Source organism: Centruroides sculpturatus, unplaced genomic scaffold, assembly GCF_000671375.1.
Source record: "Centruroides sculpturatus isolate CEXI.00-Female unplaced genomic scaffold, Cexi_2.0 scaffold299, whole genome shotgun sequence".
NCBI lineage: Eukaryota > Metazoa > Arthropoda > Arachnida > Scorpiones > Buthidae > Centruroides > Centruroides sculpturatus.
This window is the reverse complement of record NW_019384485.1, coordinates 43,561-59,745: the sequence shown is the minus strand read 5'-3', so window position 1 is coordinate 59,745 and position 16,185 is coordinate 43,561. Positions and strand designations below refer to the sequence as shown.

Genomic DNA, 16,185 nt, shown 5'->3' with positions numbered 1-16,185 from the left:
GACAACCTTTTTTAAGAGGCTATGCCTCTGCACAAATATGCAAAACAGTTTAAAATGCCCACAGGTGACAATCCCAACACAATTAAAAATATAATATTTCTTGTAGAAAAGGGCTGGTAGAATTACAATTTAATAAAAAGTAAAATACATCACAAATGGATACGAGTCCAATTTTGCTTGCCATGTCCAATCACAATCATCTCGTATCCATTTGTGATGTATTTTACTTTTTATTAAATCATATAGGCATTCAGGTAATCAAAATGAATAAAACTAAAAAAAAAAGCTAAGTTATCTCAAAAATTAGCGTTGCTTGGATTTAATTGGAAATACTCAATCATTCTTAAAATGATAAATAAATAGTATTTTATGTAAAAGACATTAGATTGATGTAGTCATTCATCATATTCTAATATAATTTCCCGTATGACATCTACATTTCTGTTAGCATTACGTAAATATGACCTTTGCTGGAAGTTAGTGACTCCGAGAAATCGTTAATTGATGTCATTGCAGATAAATAGCAACTGATAACTGGAAGTATAAGTTAAACATTTAAAAGTAACAGAAAGCTTAAAGGTTAGTTCAAAATTATTTTAAAATCTAAAATGATTATACTTTGGCGTTATAATTTAATTAAGCATGCGCTTATGAAATTTCCGTGGATACGTACAAAAATTCTAAAAACTGTAGTAAAAGTTAAATTCGAGTAAATTTAAATGCATATGTAAATCATTTAAAATATTTGTTCTTATTCTTCATTTAGTAATTTGATTCAATCTACAATAATTTTGTCAATATTATAATTGGACCGTAACGCAGCAATTCTGAACTTTTTTAAAACTCTTTCCACGCTATAGTCATCGAGAAGCCTTTTTTTGCAAGCCCATTACGGGTTCAGCCAGGCCTACATTAAGGGACAGGGCCCGACATATCTGGAAAAATTTCCTGGGTTTTAGAACTTGTTTGGATTCGATTCCGGGTCTTTGAGAGCCGTAGGGTTCTACCTTAATCACTCGGGGCATCCGACCGTCAGTGATTCTTAATTGATATGCCACAAACTTTAAAAAAATAAAAAAAAAAAATAATAATAAAATACTCCATAAACGATAATCACTTCGGTACTTTTTACTATTATTTACCCGGAGGCTTCGCCCCTATTCGTTTCATTCGCTTGCTCCGTGGACTTTGGCAGATGTTCAAAAACTTTCATTACGATTCCTCGATTCTAGGTGTTACTATTTCTATTAATTTTTTTTTTTTCTTTTTCGTAAGGGGAAAAAAGTGTTACGATTTTAAACTACGTACTTATATATATATATATGTAATTTTTCGTATTAAAAATGCAAATCATCAGCATCTTATTTACTTGTGTAAGTGCTTCCTTGGTTCGGCAGTAACTAGCTTGTCACCAAAAAAATTTTAAATTGTAATAGTATGCCACTAACTCAAAAAGATCAAGACCATCACCATAATGTTTCGAATATGTCGGGCCGGATGGCCGAGACGATACTTGCAGCTTCCTGCAAATTGACCTTCATAGGGCCTTTGACAACATAGGCCACGAATATTTGTGGACATTATTACGGCACATTAACATAGGAGAAAAATACCTAGCATGGATCCAACTTTGTTACAATAACGCAGAAAGCAACATACTCGTAAATAACGGCGTTACGAAAGCCTGCAGTCTAAAATGCTCTGTGAGGCAGGGCTGTCCCCTTTCAATGCTACTATTTGATATCAGCATCGAGCCGCTCCTCCGTTTTATTGATACGCATCCAGTTTTAAAGGGTTACAGGCTACCAACTACACAGCAACTTGAAATTAGATATCTGGCATATGCCGACGATATCACGTTGATTCTCTCCACCCTCGAAAGTATTGATCATATCACCGAAATCCTACATAAATTTTCGGAGGCATCCGGTACAAAGATTAACCAAAATAAATCTAAGGGACTTTGGATTGGTGCTTGGAATAACTTCCACAGTAAATATGGAAATTTCAACTGGGTGAAAGAAAACCTCAAAATCCTCGGAGTACAAGTCGGAAAAAACATAAAATATCAGTGGGACACGAAAATCGAAAAAGTCCTTAAAGCCTCCTACAAGTGGAGCAACCAAAACCTATCAATACTGGGTAAAGCAAAAATTGCGAATCTCATGCTGCTAAGCCCAATGTGGTATTTGCTCTATACACAACCACTCCCAAAAAAAGTCACTCAACAAGGTAACAGAATAACAGCAACATATATTTGGTCATCCAAATATGAGCCAATCAGGAGATACACGCTATACAACAGTGTTGAGAATGGGGGAATTGGACTGAAGGAGATATCTTTAAAAGCATTTATCTACCGTATAAATATAATAAAAAATATTCACAGTCATCCTGCATGGGCATGCTTAGCAAAAGCCTACCTACAGATCAACATCCCCAACATAGTAGTGTCGTCAGCGAAAATTACAGACCAGTCGAAGCCGCCAGCAATCCTACAGGAGGTAATACGGTGCTACAAAGTATTAAAAGAACACTTATCTGATGAAGAAATATTGTCATCAAAACCTGACGAATTATACAACAAGCTTGTTGATATCTACGTTCCAAAACCCCAAAACAGAATAGCACCAGCCAACATCCTAAACAAAAGCATAATAAAAACCTTATCGAAACTAAGAATAAACAACAATGCGAAAACAATCTTCTGGCGCATGCATCATAATTGTCTCCCTACAAATACATGGAAACAAAACAAAAAGTTAATATCCACGGATAAATGCCCCGTATGCCAATTATCAGAAACTCTTAACCATGCCTTCCTCCAATGCGAACATACGAAAAAAGTATGGATATTCCTAGAAAAATTCAACAATATTCAAAAACCATCTAACGAAAATGAACTCAAATGGCTTCATAATATACAGAACAAAGAGGTAAATTACGCTATCTTAATAACAGCATTCGAAGCTATCTGGAGAAGCAGAAACACAGCGTATTTCCGAAAAATAAACGATATAACGACAATCACGAAATTCAAGTTCCATTTACAAAGACTACTGGAAACGATAAATGATAGCAAAAAGAATCTAAATACGAAAAAAATCAACAACTGGGAAAAAACGAAAACAACCAAATAACGCTACAGATTGTAAACGACGAAATGTCGCATCGCAACCTTTCCATATAGTCTGTTTAATCCACTTTCACATCGTACTGTACATCATGAAAACAAAATAGTAAATCAGTATCAGAAAAAAATTATATGTATGTAAAATATTATATAATACAAAAAAATAACTATGTACTATGCATCAATCAACGATAATAATTGATTGAAACACTGTATGTAATATTCTACTGTAAATAAAAATATATTTAAAAAAAAAAAAAAAAGGCCGGATGGCCGAGCGGTCAAGGTGGCAGCCTACCGCTCTGGGGGACCCGGGATCGAATCCGGTCGGGTCGAGGAATCCCCAGGAACTTTTCGGGGGTGGTCCGTTCGGATATGTCGGGCCCCATCCCTCACCACCCAGCCGCCCCATTGTGGGCCTGACCAAACCTGTAATGGGCTTGCTAAAAGAGGCCCATTTAATGCTCACAGAGCGTAGAGTTAAAAAAAAACAAAACAAAAAAAAATAAATGTTCATAAAAATAAATCATAAATAGTCTATGATATGTGAATTGGAAACAAATGAAGATGTATCTAAATATACTATGTGGAACATTTACGATTTTTAAGAACTATCTTTTTAGGGGGCTCACTTTAAATTTATTATTATTTAGTAAATAGGGTAAGGTCAGTAAGAACCTCATATACGGTTTAGCTTAGGGTCAAAAGTCCATGTTTAGAGGCAAACATTTTATGGGTAATGATTGAATATACAATATGGGGTTGTGTTTTCAGGGTCGTGTCAGCATTAAGCTCCCACATAAATTTATGCTCTACCTTCTCAGATGAATCCTTATGGCTGAGCAGTTAAGATGTCAATGTGCTGCTTTAGAGAACCTAGGTACAAATCAGGATGGGTTGAAAAATCTGGGAATTTTACATAGGCACTTGTTCAGGTATGTCAAGCCCTATCCCTCACCACCTGATCATACCATTGTAGTCTTGGTCAAACTTACTGTCTGCTTGATAAAAAAGCCCTTTTAATGCTCACAAGTAGGAGAGTTCTAAAAAAGTAGTCTCAGATGCAATCAGCCATTGTATTATTTATCATAGTGATTAGTATTCAGTAGTTCTGTTCTCTATGTTTGAAATGTCAGAAGATGGAGAAGCACATTTTGCTGACTTAAGATTTAGCAACACTAGGAATGCATTAACCCAGCGTTTCTCAAAGTGGGTGATAACGCCCCCTTGTGGGCGCTGGAGGCTTTCAGGGGGGCAGTAGAAGGCTCAAAGAGAATTGGGGGGCGTTAAGAAAATATAGAGGGGCGACGGCAGACAAATTCTATATATAAAAATTCGACGGAATATATATAAAATGTTGACATTTTATATATTTTTTATTTTTTATTGAAGGTCACAACTTGAATATTTCTAACACATTGACTTTTATTTTAGCTCAGCGTTTCTCAAAGTAAGCAATAACGCCCCCTTCTGGCGCGATGAATAGATCTATGATAGAGGCAGGGTATTGAACGGTGACCAAAGGCAAAATTGGGGCTGATAAGAGGAAACATTGCGTTTAATGGTTTCCAGATGATGAGAACAATGTACAGTAAGGGCACAAAGTGTGAGATTCATAGAAAAGTTTTCCTAAGAATATTTCCAATCCTTTTTTCACACAAGAGAAAATGGGTTAGGGGGCATTGGGTATAACTTTATGGAACAAAGGGGGCGGTGGATCGAAAAAGTTTGAGAATCACTGCATTAAAAGAACAATTCATCATCTGCAAAAACATGAATCTGAGTAAATCAATCCCACATAAAACAAGACCTTACTGTATTGATCTTACTTTGAAATATTGAAATGAAGTAATTTCATCCATTAATTTTTTACTCTTTCCTTCCTACAGACATTAAAAGAGCTTTCTTCAAACTTATCATAGACTCAGCCAGGCTCACGAAATGGGGTAGCTGGGTAATGGGAATGGAGAAAGACCAACCTCCGTAAAATTTGTGGGATTTTTCAACCCACTAAGATTTGATCCTGGGACCACCATAGCAATAGACTGGCATTTTAACCACCCTGCCATCTGTCTGACTGAATCTTAAGATGTACCAGTACCAACATGGTTGAAGATATTTAGCATAATCTTTGCAGTCATTTTTTACATATACTGTAGTAAGGTGACCAACTTTTTTACAATGAAAAGGAGGACACTTTTTGAGGGAGGGCAGAACTTACAAAAGGAGGACGATTGGTCACCTTAATATAGCATACTAATTTTTGAGTAGTTTTACAAATTTATACACACATATACATCTATATTAATATCATAAAGAGGTAATGTTTTAAGTAAGTTTGGATGTAGCGGGTAATCTCCGAAACTACTCATCCGATTTCAAAAATTCTTTCACCAATATTTAGAATGGAACTTCATGGTAGACATAGGCTGTATATTATTCCGTTAAACATTCATATAAATTAAAAGATATAATGTAGGTTAAGGCTTTTATGTCCAACAGATGGCGCTACGAGTACGACGCCCTGTGTTTGCTTTTGCTTTTCTGTGAGGCATTATGCTTTTCTGTGAAAATGAACTAAAGCAGATCATCTTCTATCTATCTATATAAATAAAAATGTAGTTTGTTTGTTCTTACCGATTCCTTTAAAATTTTGACACGATGCTGCATTCGAATATGCACGTGTTTTTATATAATATACATGTCAAAATTCCCCCCACTGAAGGGAGATGGTTAGGATTAAGGCTTACCGTGAAGAACTTGGCTTCTATTATACTATTTTAGATGCGTTTTTGATTGCGTTTTAATAGGGTACGTCAAGAGAATGTACACTAAGAAGAAATTTTTCGAAAAATTCCCCTCCCCACGGGGAAAGTGTTACACATTTATAATAGATACATTTTGAGCCACAACGTGTGGCGGGGTCTGCTAGTATTTAATAAATAAATATTTATTTATTAAAACCATTATTTATAAATTTTTATATTTTTGATGAATGCAATTCCAATGCTACTTTAACATTATTATTCAAATTAGCTATTAACTAAAGTATAACTAATATTATAAAGTATAAAAATTCCCTGTACCTTTCACATCTTCATAAACTCTTCTAAGATTTATCTGTATGGATATTTATTTTATTTTTTAAGTTATAATATTTCTTAAAAATTAATAAATTTATAATAATTTTAAAGATTCCTATTGCTTACATTAAAAATGGATAGAGTAGTGTCTGGACAGGTAGTTGTTGAGTCATGCCATAATAAATGTCATTTAAAAGACTGCCCATATTTACCAAGTGAAGTCATTCAATGTGTTTACAAATATCCTGTAAGTATAGTTTGCTTTGTTAAAGTATTATCGGCATCCTATCATTATTAACAATAATGAATTTATTTTCAGTTGAAAATAATAATACCTAAATATGCAGCAACTGGTTGTTGCAAATGGATTTATTCTTTAAATTATGGTGGTGGTTTTGTTTCCGGAGATTCATTCAAAATTGATGTGATTGTTAAAGAAAAATGTTCTGTTTTATGGACAACACAATCTTTCACTAAAGTTGGTAAACTATGCAATTATTAATAAAAGTTTAATTATATGATATAGGACATAGTTATTAAATATTTTATATGTTAATTTTAACAGGTATATAACTGCAAAAGGAATAAAGAATGTAAACAAGATATTATATATACAGTAAATTCAGAAAGTCTACTGTGCATCTTACCAGAGCCTGTTGTTTGCTTTAAAGATGCAAAATATAAACAATATCAAGAAGTAAATCTTGACTATGATGGAAATCTTGTACTGTTGGACTGGTTTACATCAGGTCGAAAAGCTCATGGTGAACATTGGGACTTCGAAAAGTTAAGTTCTATTAAAATTCATAATTTTATTCTGTTAACTATTTTGTCTAATGAAGTGTTTAACATTGTAGATATCAAAGTACTACAATAATTAAATTAGCTGGAAAAATCATTTTGAAAGAAAATATTTGTCTTCAAGATACACCATTTCTTTTGAAAAGAGATGCCAACAAAAACTATGCATTATTTGGAATATGCATCATAATTGGATCGAAATTTTCCAAGTTAATAATGTACTTGTTACAAAAATTACAATTAAGAGAACCATATGGTAAAGTTTAAATGAATAATTTATTAAAAATACTTATTATAAATTAAATTATCTTTTTACCCTTTGATTGCTCTTATTCTTGAAATTTAATATATTTTTGAGTAATTGGACATTATTTTGGATATAAATTTAGATGTGTTCTCTCAGTCAAAACTGGATAGTTTCAAGGTGGTGTTTGAAATTACATTGTTGACCACCAATTTTCTAGCACTCTTGGTTCCAGAGCCTTGTCAGACCAATCAAGATCACATAATAGCAACCCAATAACACATCTTGGAACACTTATTATGTTACTTGTATTCTGATAAATGGAATTCAAAACATCATTATTTATTGTTACCTTTTTTAACATGGCAAGCAATGTATAGGTTTTTACTCAAAGATGAATAAAGGAATACTCATTAAAAATGAGAAATAAAGCAAAAGTAATGAAAAATAGAAATACGTAAGAAATGTCCACATTAGAATCTTTTCTGAATGATGATTGTAAAATAATTATTTTTATGATAAACTTATTTTTAAAGTTTATCTCCAGAATTAATTACAAACAAATCTAGAAATAAGAGTGACTTGACATAATTTGCTACAATGGAGAACTTAATATATGTAAAAATATTTGAAAGTTGTCTGTACTTTGTTCCCTTCCTGTAATTACATCATCAACATATCTGTATAGTTCCACAGAGTTGGATTAAGAATTGAAATTGGATTATGGAAAACTCTTTTCTGAAACTGAACTCTAGGAACCCTGGTAATTTTTCATGGATATGTTGTTAGCTTCTTTAATTAGATTCATATCGCTAATGTCAGTCTTGATATAGAGATCTGAGTATTTGAGATTCATCACACAATTCATAACAATAATCAACCTTTTATTTCTCTTAACACTATCACAAAAACTACAACACACTATATTAACCTTCTTCAAACTGTCTTGCCATGTATGAGAACATAGTTATGTTTTTAAAAACTGCCAACTCCTAAAGTATAGTGCACTCTTGTGGCAAAGTAGCATACTGGTTTTGATGCTATGATATATATATATATATGTGGTGACAGCTTTGGTGATAAATCCCAAAGTTGCCACAAGGAGGAACCCCTGAACTGAACAGACCTGGCAACCTGACCTATGACATCACATTCCTTTTGGATTCGGACCTCGCTCCAGACGCATGTATCATTGCTCCCGTGTTTAACTTGTATAGTCCCGCCATAATTCATGTATGTAATAAATTTTAATCTTTTATTATATGTGACCTTGTTTGTAGTGATTTATTATGCACAAACAAGTATCCACAATATATATATCATAGCATCAAAACCAGTATGCTACTTTATATGATACACTATCTGGCCAAAAGTATCCGGACACCCAGTAGTACGGACTCGGAGAGTCCTGAGGCATATATTAATATGATGTTGGTCCTATTTTTGCATCAATGACAGGCTGTACACGTCTGGGGAGACTTTCCACTAGTTTTTGATAGGTGGCCAATGGAATTGACTTCCAGGTGTCCATCACAGCTGAAGTGAGTGTTGGCAGTGAGGATGGTCGATGTGGCTAACTACGTAATCTGTGTCCTAATTCGTCCCAAAGGTGTTCTATGGGATTTAGATCAGGGCTGTGAGAAGGCCAGTCCAGTTTTTGAACACCCATTTTATCAAACCATGCCTGCGCAAGTCTCGATGTTTGAATGGAGCAGTTATCCTGCTGGAAGAGAAATGGACCTTCCCCGAAATAGTTCCATAGAGTTGGAAGAGCAGCATTGTCCAGAATGTCCACATACATCTTAGAGTTCATGTTTCCAACCACAGAAACTAAGGGACCCAGGCCAAACCATGAAAAGCACCCCCACACCATGATGCTGCCACCACCAAACTTTACAGTCGGCACAATACAGTCACGTAAACAGTGCTTGCCGGGCATCCGCCAAACCCAGAACATCCATCGGACTGCCAGATTGTAAAGCGAGATTCATCACTCCAAAGAACACTTTTCCACATGTCCACAGTCCAATGACAGTGAGCATTGCACCATTGTAATCGACGCTTCGCATTCTGGGGAGTGATGTTCGGCTTGTGAGCGGCCGCATGACCATGGAATCCCAGGTTTTTTAACTCTCGACGAACAGTCCTAGAATACTAATGCCTGATGACCTTTGGAACTCCTGAGTGATTTCAACCAACGAGGATGTGCGACTTTGTTTCACTATCCTTTTCAGGATTCTACGGCTGCGTTCACTCACTTTCTTTGGCCTGCCACATTGTTTTCTTCCACTTTCACTGCCTTGACATTTCCACTTCACAATTACATCACTCACAGTGGATTTTGGCTTCTGTACAATGTCTGAAGTTTCACAAACTGATTTTCCACAAAGGTGGCATCTCACTATAATGCCACAATCAAACTCGCTAAGCTCTTTCGACTTACTCATTGTCTCACAAATGGATAAATATGACCTGACAAAACATTACCAACACTTTCATACGTTTCAGTTACGCATCAACGACCATCACCTGCCAGACCAACTTCTTTACGGGTGTCCGGATACTTTTGGCCAGATAGTGTATATATGTTACTGAGAATGTCGATATTCTCCAGTGAATGCCGACACATACAAAATACGTCGATCGAACAATTGCCGGTGTATGTTGACAAGCACAGATAAGCTTTGGTGTAGGTCGAAACGACACCCGAGAAGCCAATGCCACCAAATCCTTTTTGGATAGCGGGAGGTAGGACATGGTCTTTTGATCCCGTGAGGTGGGGATCGGTTTGTCAAGTTGAGTGGCGGAGGATGAGAGGGGTTGTCGGTAAGGTGTTGGCGATATCTGAATAAAAGACACCATTAACAGATCAGTTCATAATCAGTTTGTAATTTGTAAAGAAAAGTTACTTTCCATAGATGAAATTTCTTCACAAGAAATATCACTGAGAGAAGCAGCTGCAGCTAATTCGAAAAGTGGAGGGCAAGGCTATGCACACTGTCATTGCAAAAAGAAGTGTTCCACAAATAAATGCAGTTGTAAAAGTAAGTGACTCTTGTGCAATCCAAAGTGCCATAACAGTTTAAGTAGTTGCAATAAATAAGATTATATAACGTTAATCACATAATTTATGTGTAAGTTTATTGTTGTATTATTTTCTTTAATGATAAAGAATGTATTGTTTGTTTTAGGTTCAACAGTTTTTTTAAATGTGCTGTTACTTAAGCTTTCTCCTATTTTCACATATTAAAAAAAGTTGCATTTTTGTCTTAACGTAATAAAGATATTTTTATTCAACATTCACCATCGGTGCATGCTGAATGTCGACATTTGCTGGTGTAAGTGAGAAATAATGATATTTAGCAAATATTTCGTACATACGTGAAACGACTGTGTGAATGTTGACATTCGCCAGATATCAGTCATTCACAGTAACATATATATATATATATATAGATAGATAATATATATGAACCAACAGTATCTTATACTCATGAGAAAGTATGTGTTTGAAAGACTATTTGAAAGGGATGCAAGTTATGTGATGTGATAGTATATGCCAATTTTAAATTGAAATTATAAACTCACACATTTGGAGCAATAACTACTCATAGGCATGAGGTATATAGTGGGATGGATTCTGTGCTGGTTTTAGTTTTGTTCTAGCACTTTTCTATGTAATATATGAAATTAAGGGTTATATGCATGAAAATGCAGTATATGTTTGTTTAGTTTCTGCATGTATAACTCTGTTATTTAATTAATCTGAATATTTCACAAATCTGAACAACCCCACCATTTGGATTAGTAAGTGCACTGTATACATGTATTTGTTCCAGAAATCTAGAGGATGAATAATTGCATAATTCCAAAATATTACTTATTACTGTTTTTCATGATTTAGTAATATTTAGAGATCCAGTCCTTTGTTTTGGAATATACCATATCACATACTATTTACATTAAGAAAGTTAATTTTTCTTTAAAATGTAATTAATGACAACAATATCATATACTATTTACATTAAGAAAGTTAATTTTTCTTTAAAATGTAATTAATGACAACAATATCACATACTATTTACATTAAGAAAGTTAATTTTTCTTTAAAATGTAATTAATGACAACAATGATTTTTGGATAGATGTTAACTATGAAATTCCTTGAAATATTTTAATTATAAAATTAACTATTTAAAATCTTGTTATTTTGTAATTCTTATCTTTTTGATATAGTTGTTAATTGTCTTGAAATTTATTTATCATCTTATTTTTATTTAGGAAAAACTTCACATTCCAATTTTGTCTGTGGAATTAGTCGCTGTTCTTCTGTTATAAACACATCATTTACAGGTTGCATATTACGTTTTGCATCAACTTCAACATATAATGTGAGTATTTCTTAGACTGTTCAGTAGTGCATCATACTATGAAAAAAAAAAAATATTCAAAAATTTTCAAAATACAGTAAGACCCCACTTAATGCTGATTCGATATAACACAGTCTCCTCAAAGCCTAAAAAAACAGCTCAAAATTTACGCCGATTCAAATTATCGCGGCATTTTATTGATTTGTATATAATATGATTATTCCTAAACACAAATCAATCAGCAAAAGGTGGCAATTCGTTGTGCTGTACTGTACTTTCCTTAAATCTATGTTTGTTTAGTGCAATTTTAGAAAAAATATAACATCATGAATACCATAGGCAATATTGACTTCGATTGGCATGAATTAACTGATAAATGCATGAACAAAGTGTGGAAGAAGTTATGGCTGAAGGTATCCAAGAATTCTCAGTGAGAAGATCCTATCGCTATATCGCTAGGTTGACAATTTGGTCAACCTAATCGATAGAGTAGGACTAGAAGATGTAGACGAGCAGAATATTGAGGAGTTACTGCAGGTTTCTGGTGAGAGCCTTACTAATGACCTTCGAGAACTGGCAGAACAAGGAATTCATGTAGAACTGGAAAATAGTAATTCTGAAAACGAAGAACACAAAGAATTTCTCTATAGATTTCCTTAGTAAAAGTTTGGTAACAATAACCGAAATCGTTGATCAAATTGTAGTGAATTATTCAGATTTTGAAAAGAGTGCAAAAGCAAGACGAGGCGTTTCAAATGTGATCTCCTACTGACATTTGCTTAAGGAAAGAAAAAAGAGATAAATGGAAGTACACGACTTTATCACAAAAAATCAAGAATTTCGGAAGAGCCAGGACACTCACAAAAAATAAACTTTACATTTCTGTGTGCATATGTTTATGTATTATTTAAGATATATTATTATGCAAATTAATATAAAAATATCGGTAACTTAAAATTAAAGTAAAATCTGTTTATTTTTGGTCACGTGTTTCCCTTTCCCTATTTACTCTGTGTTAAAGTGACCTCGTTTAATTAACGCTGTTTCGTTTAGCGCTTTGTCGTCTAGGAACGTATCCCCGCGATAAGCGGGGATACGTTCCTAGACGACAAAGCGCTCATGTACTATATATGAATTCATGTACTATATATATGAATTCATGTACTATATTCATGACTATATATATTCATGTACATATGACTATATGAATTCATGTACTATATATGAATTCATGTACTATATATATGAATTCATGTACTATAGGGACAACATGTTTTGTTAGCAGGAGGAGTAGCTAAACCAACTATAGTAGGGATGACTAGCAAATAGTGAAATAGGGGTCTGAGAATTATGGATTATCCCAAAGAAAGTGTGTCTGGAACCCTCTTCTAGAAAATTTTTAAAATATAATATATGTACAAAATAGTAACATAAATACAGTAATACCCCGAACTTACGTGATAGGTGGGACCAAGTGGTAACCGTGTAAGTCGAATTTGCGTAAGTCAGGGTATAACTTCGCATATAAATACATACAAATAATTTTTAATTGGGGCCGGAGACTAAAGAAAACAATAATTTAGAAAAAAATGTTTAATAAAATCTTAGATAATACATATGTATAACAAATTAGGCCTATATTATTTTACAATTTTTCACATTTACTTGATTATTACGCCATCATTTTAACATTGTTTCCATCTCAGCGATAATACTGTGATGTTTATGAATGATGCTTGAATTTAAAGATTGAACATTTTTCACAGCTTCGAGAATTTTTTCTTTGCCTTTTATAATTGTTCTGACCGACAATTCCAGTAGATCAAACTTCTTTGCCAATTCACAAATTTTCATTTTTGTATCGAAGTCTTTAATAATGGGTACGTTCGTAAAGTCAAACAAGTTAAACGCGTTAGTAACGAATCGTTCGAAAAGTCTAACGAAATAAGAATAACGATGACTTCATTCTCGCTTAACTCGTTTGACTTTACGTACATACCCAATGTTAACTATACATTCCAAAGATAAAGTTTTTCTTTTCCTGTTTGATGCAGAAGAATTAGTTCTACTTTGTTTGGATGACATAGTAGAGTCTCTCGAGTCTCCATAGATATAACAAACACAGATTTAGTTCAACCACTTTGATGCTTAATAACTAACTGCCGTGTCCTCATCTGACTCCGATTCTGACCCACTCTGACCACAGAAATTATTAGGCTTCAAACAGGGTAAACAAAATTATGCCCCACACATACAGTCTAATATCTACACATATAGAAAAAAAAAACTCAAATCTTTTGCATATCTCGAAATTTCAAGGTGTCCTGAGTCCAAAAATGTAAAAATTTGGGAGGGGTCATTATTTGACCGAGCACTACACTTTCCTTCTGTTATATATAACAGGCAGAAAAATAAAAATTATCAAATACATATTTATATATTGACTGTGTCATTACTTAGAGGAGTCTTTTAGCTTTGGAATAAAAAGTTTCTACGTTCTATCTTTATTAGAACTCTATTTATTGAATCTTTTATTCTGAGGTCACGTGATGATATCAGAGTTTCTGGGTCTCTTTTGGTAACAAGTCCTCCCTTGGTCGGAGTTGGAGTCAGATGGTAAGGAAAAGTCGGAGTCGGTAGATTTTACGCAACTCCACAGCCCTGTTATTTAGGCATACTGGTTTGACCCATGATGTGAGGAATACAAATATATAAATAATCATTAAAAAAACAGTACAAACTATAATAATACTGTAATTCAAGAATTACTACAGAAAAACAGAATACACTTAAATATAATACAAATTTTACAAAACAAATAATAAGTAATAATATTTTAAACAAAATATCAACGTAAATCAAAATTGTAGGGAGAACTATCCAAAAATAAAAAATAAGAAACAAATTGTATAAAATATAACTATACCCACCTATAAACCGAAGAAAAATTAATTATCACGTTAAAACAGTGGATAGTCTCCCAATATTTCTTAGACTCAAACACACATTTAAAGGAAAAAATAACGTCACCTCTGCGCAAAATCAAATGATCCGAAATACAAAGCAAATCAAAACATGCGCCAATGTACTTGAATGACAACTGAAACAAAATAAATAAATGTAAAATTACCTAAAAAATAGTTTTAACCTTCTGAATAAAGAAAATTAAATCAAAATTATGTAAATTACCAATAAGGTCCAAAAATTTTTCAAACGAAATAGAGGAAACAACAAAAGTATTTTCATGTAGTTTTTCTAAACTAGTACACCTAGCTATCATGTGATATGCATCCAATAACTGATCACCTTGCAATGTATGCAAATATCTGACCCATTTTCTTGATGCATATTGAGTTAAATTGGCATCTAGTACTGTATATCTCTATAAGCAACTGCATTTATTATAGAGATAATAAATTCCAAATTGCCAACATTGCTGTAAGAGAAGCAGCCCCAAACCATTACAGAGCCTCCACCATGTTTCACTGCGGGTTTCAAACATGTTTTCAAGCATGATCCATTTGGTCTCTACACACACGTTTTTCTTTTTTGTCCAAATAGTTCAAATTTCAATTCATCAGAGTAAATAAACTATCAGAATTTTCAAAATACTGGTAGTTTGTTGACATATTTTTTTTACAAATTGTAATCTCTTTTTCATTTGAGTAGGAATTAAGCATTGCTTTTTTCTTGCTATTTTGCCACAAAGTTTTTCACAAAGGTAGTAGTGTTTGATCTTAGTAAAAAAACCTGCCTTTAAGTAGTTGAAATTCTTTAATAGATTAATAATGTTTTTGGCTACTTTTACTAGCTATCATCAGACTTAAATTCATATTTAAATTGAAACCAATGGAATATGTTCAGCAAATAGAACTTATTCACCAATTAACTTAATGTTTGAAAGCAGTACATTTTTACATTTAAAGTAAGTTAATGTAAGATTAATACAAGTTAAAAAATTAAGAAGTAAATTCAGAAGTTAGTATATAATTGCATATTTCCAAACATTCTCCAAAGATTCCACATCCCTGTAGTTAATGTAATCTCCTTTGATTTTTTGTTTGAGAATTTTAAGCCTTTCATATACTAATGATTTTGTATGGAAATTAATATTGGTCTCATCCATATACTAATGTATAGAATCTATTTATAAAATTATAAGAGTTTGAAAAATTGTATATATTAATAAAAAAAAAAATGATCTATTTTGCCTAAAACTATAAATTAATGATAATCTTAAAAGTTTTTTAAATGTGTAAAATATTTACAGATATGTATAAGATATTTAAGTAAATATTTACAGCTAAATATACAGTATTTATAATACACACAATTATAAGATATTTTTTTTTAAATTAGATTTATTTTAATTATTTTGAATAATGAGATTGTTTAATGTTACAGGCTTATCCAGAAATATTTAAAATCCTTTCTCCTGTGTTTGATATCATTGGAGGAAATCCATTTGAAGATAAATAACATATTTTAATTATTAATCAATGTAATTAAAATATTAAGCTCAAAGTTTTTATTGTTGTTCTCCACTAAATTTATT

The 16,185-nt window shown here is 33.0% G+C and overlaps 2 protein-coding genes across 4 annotated transcripts in view; one reads left to right on the top strand and one right to left on the bottom strand.

Annotated features, from left to right (window-relative positions):
* The window catches only part of LOC111621553 (ankyrin repeat domain-containing protein 49-like), a 24,276-nt gene extending 17,840 nt beyond the window's left edge, over nucleotides 1-6,436 (bottom strand). The window contains exons 1-2 of the mRNA XM_023363725.1: nucleotides 6,343-6,436; nucleotides 6,220-6,253 (exon numbers count right to left, since the gene is read on the bottom strand). The gene's annotated coding sequence lies outside the window, so the exon portion shown is untranslated. The remainder of the gene's footprint in view (nucleotides 1-6,219; nucleotides 6,254-6,342) is intronic.
* LOC111621551 (urease accessory protein D-like) lies at nucleotides 297-16,185 on the top strand. Of its 3 annotated transcripts, none has more exons than XM_023363719.1 (7): nucleotides 297-579; nucleotides 6,328-6,463; nucleotides 6,536-6,694; nucleotides 6,782-7,002; nucleotides 7,074-7,273; nucleotides 11,542-11,651; nucleotides 16,035-16,185. In XM_023363719.1, exons 2-7 carry the CDS (start codon nucleotides 6,350-6,352, stop codon nucleotides 16,107-16,109), a joined length of 879 nt encoding a protein of 292 aa, XP_023219487.1. In that variant the 5' UTR covers nucleotides 297-579; nucleotides 6,328-6,349; the 3' UTR covers nucleotides 16,110-16,185. The 3 variants fall into 3 exon arrangements, with proteins under 3 accessions (XP_023219487.1, XP_023219488.1, XP_023219486.1); XM_023363718.1 differs by lacking the exon at nucleotides 297-579 and adding an exon at nucleotides 5,980-6,255; XM_023363720.1 differs by lacking the exons at nucleotides 297-579; nucleotides 11,542-11,651; nucleotides 16,035-16,185 and adding exons at nucleotides 5,978-6,255; nucleotides 7,407-7,687.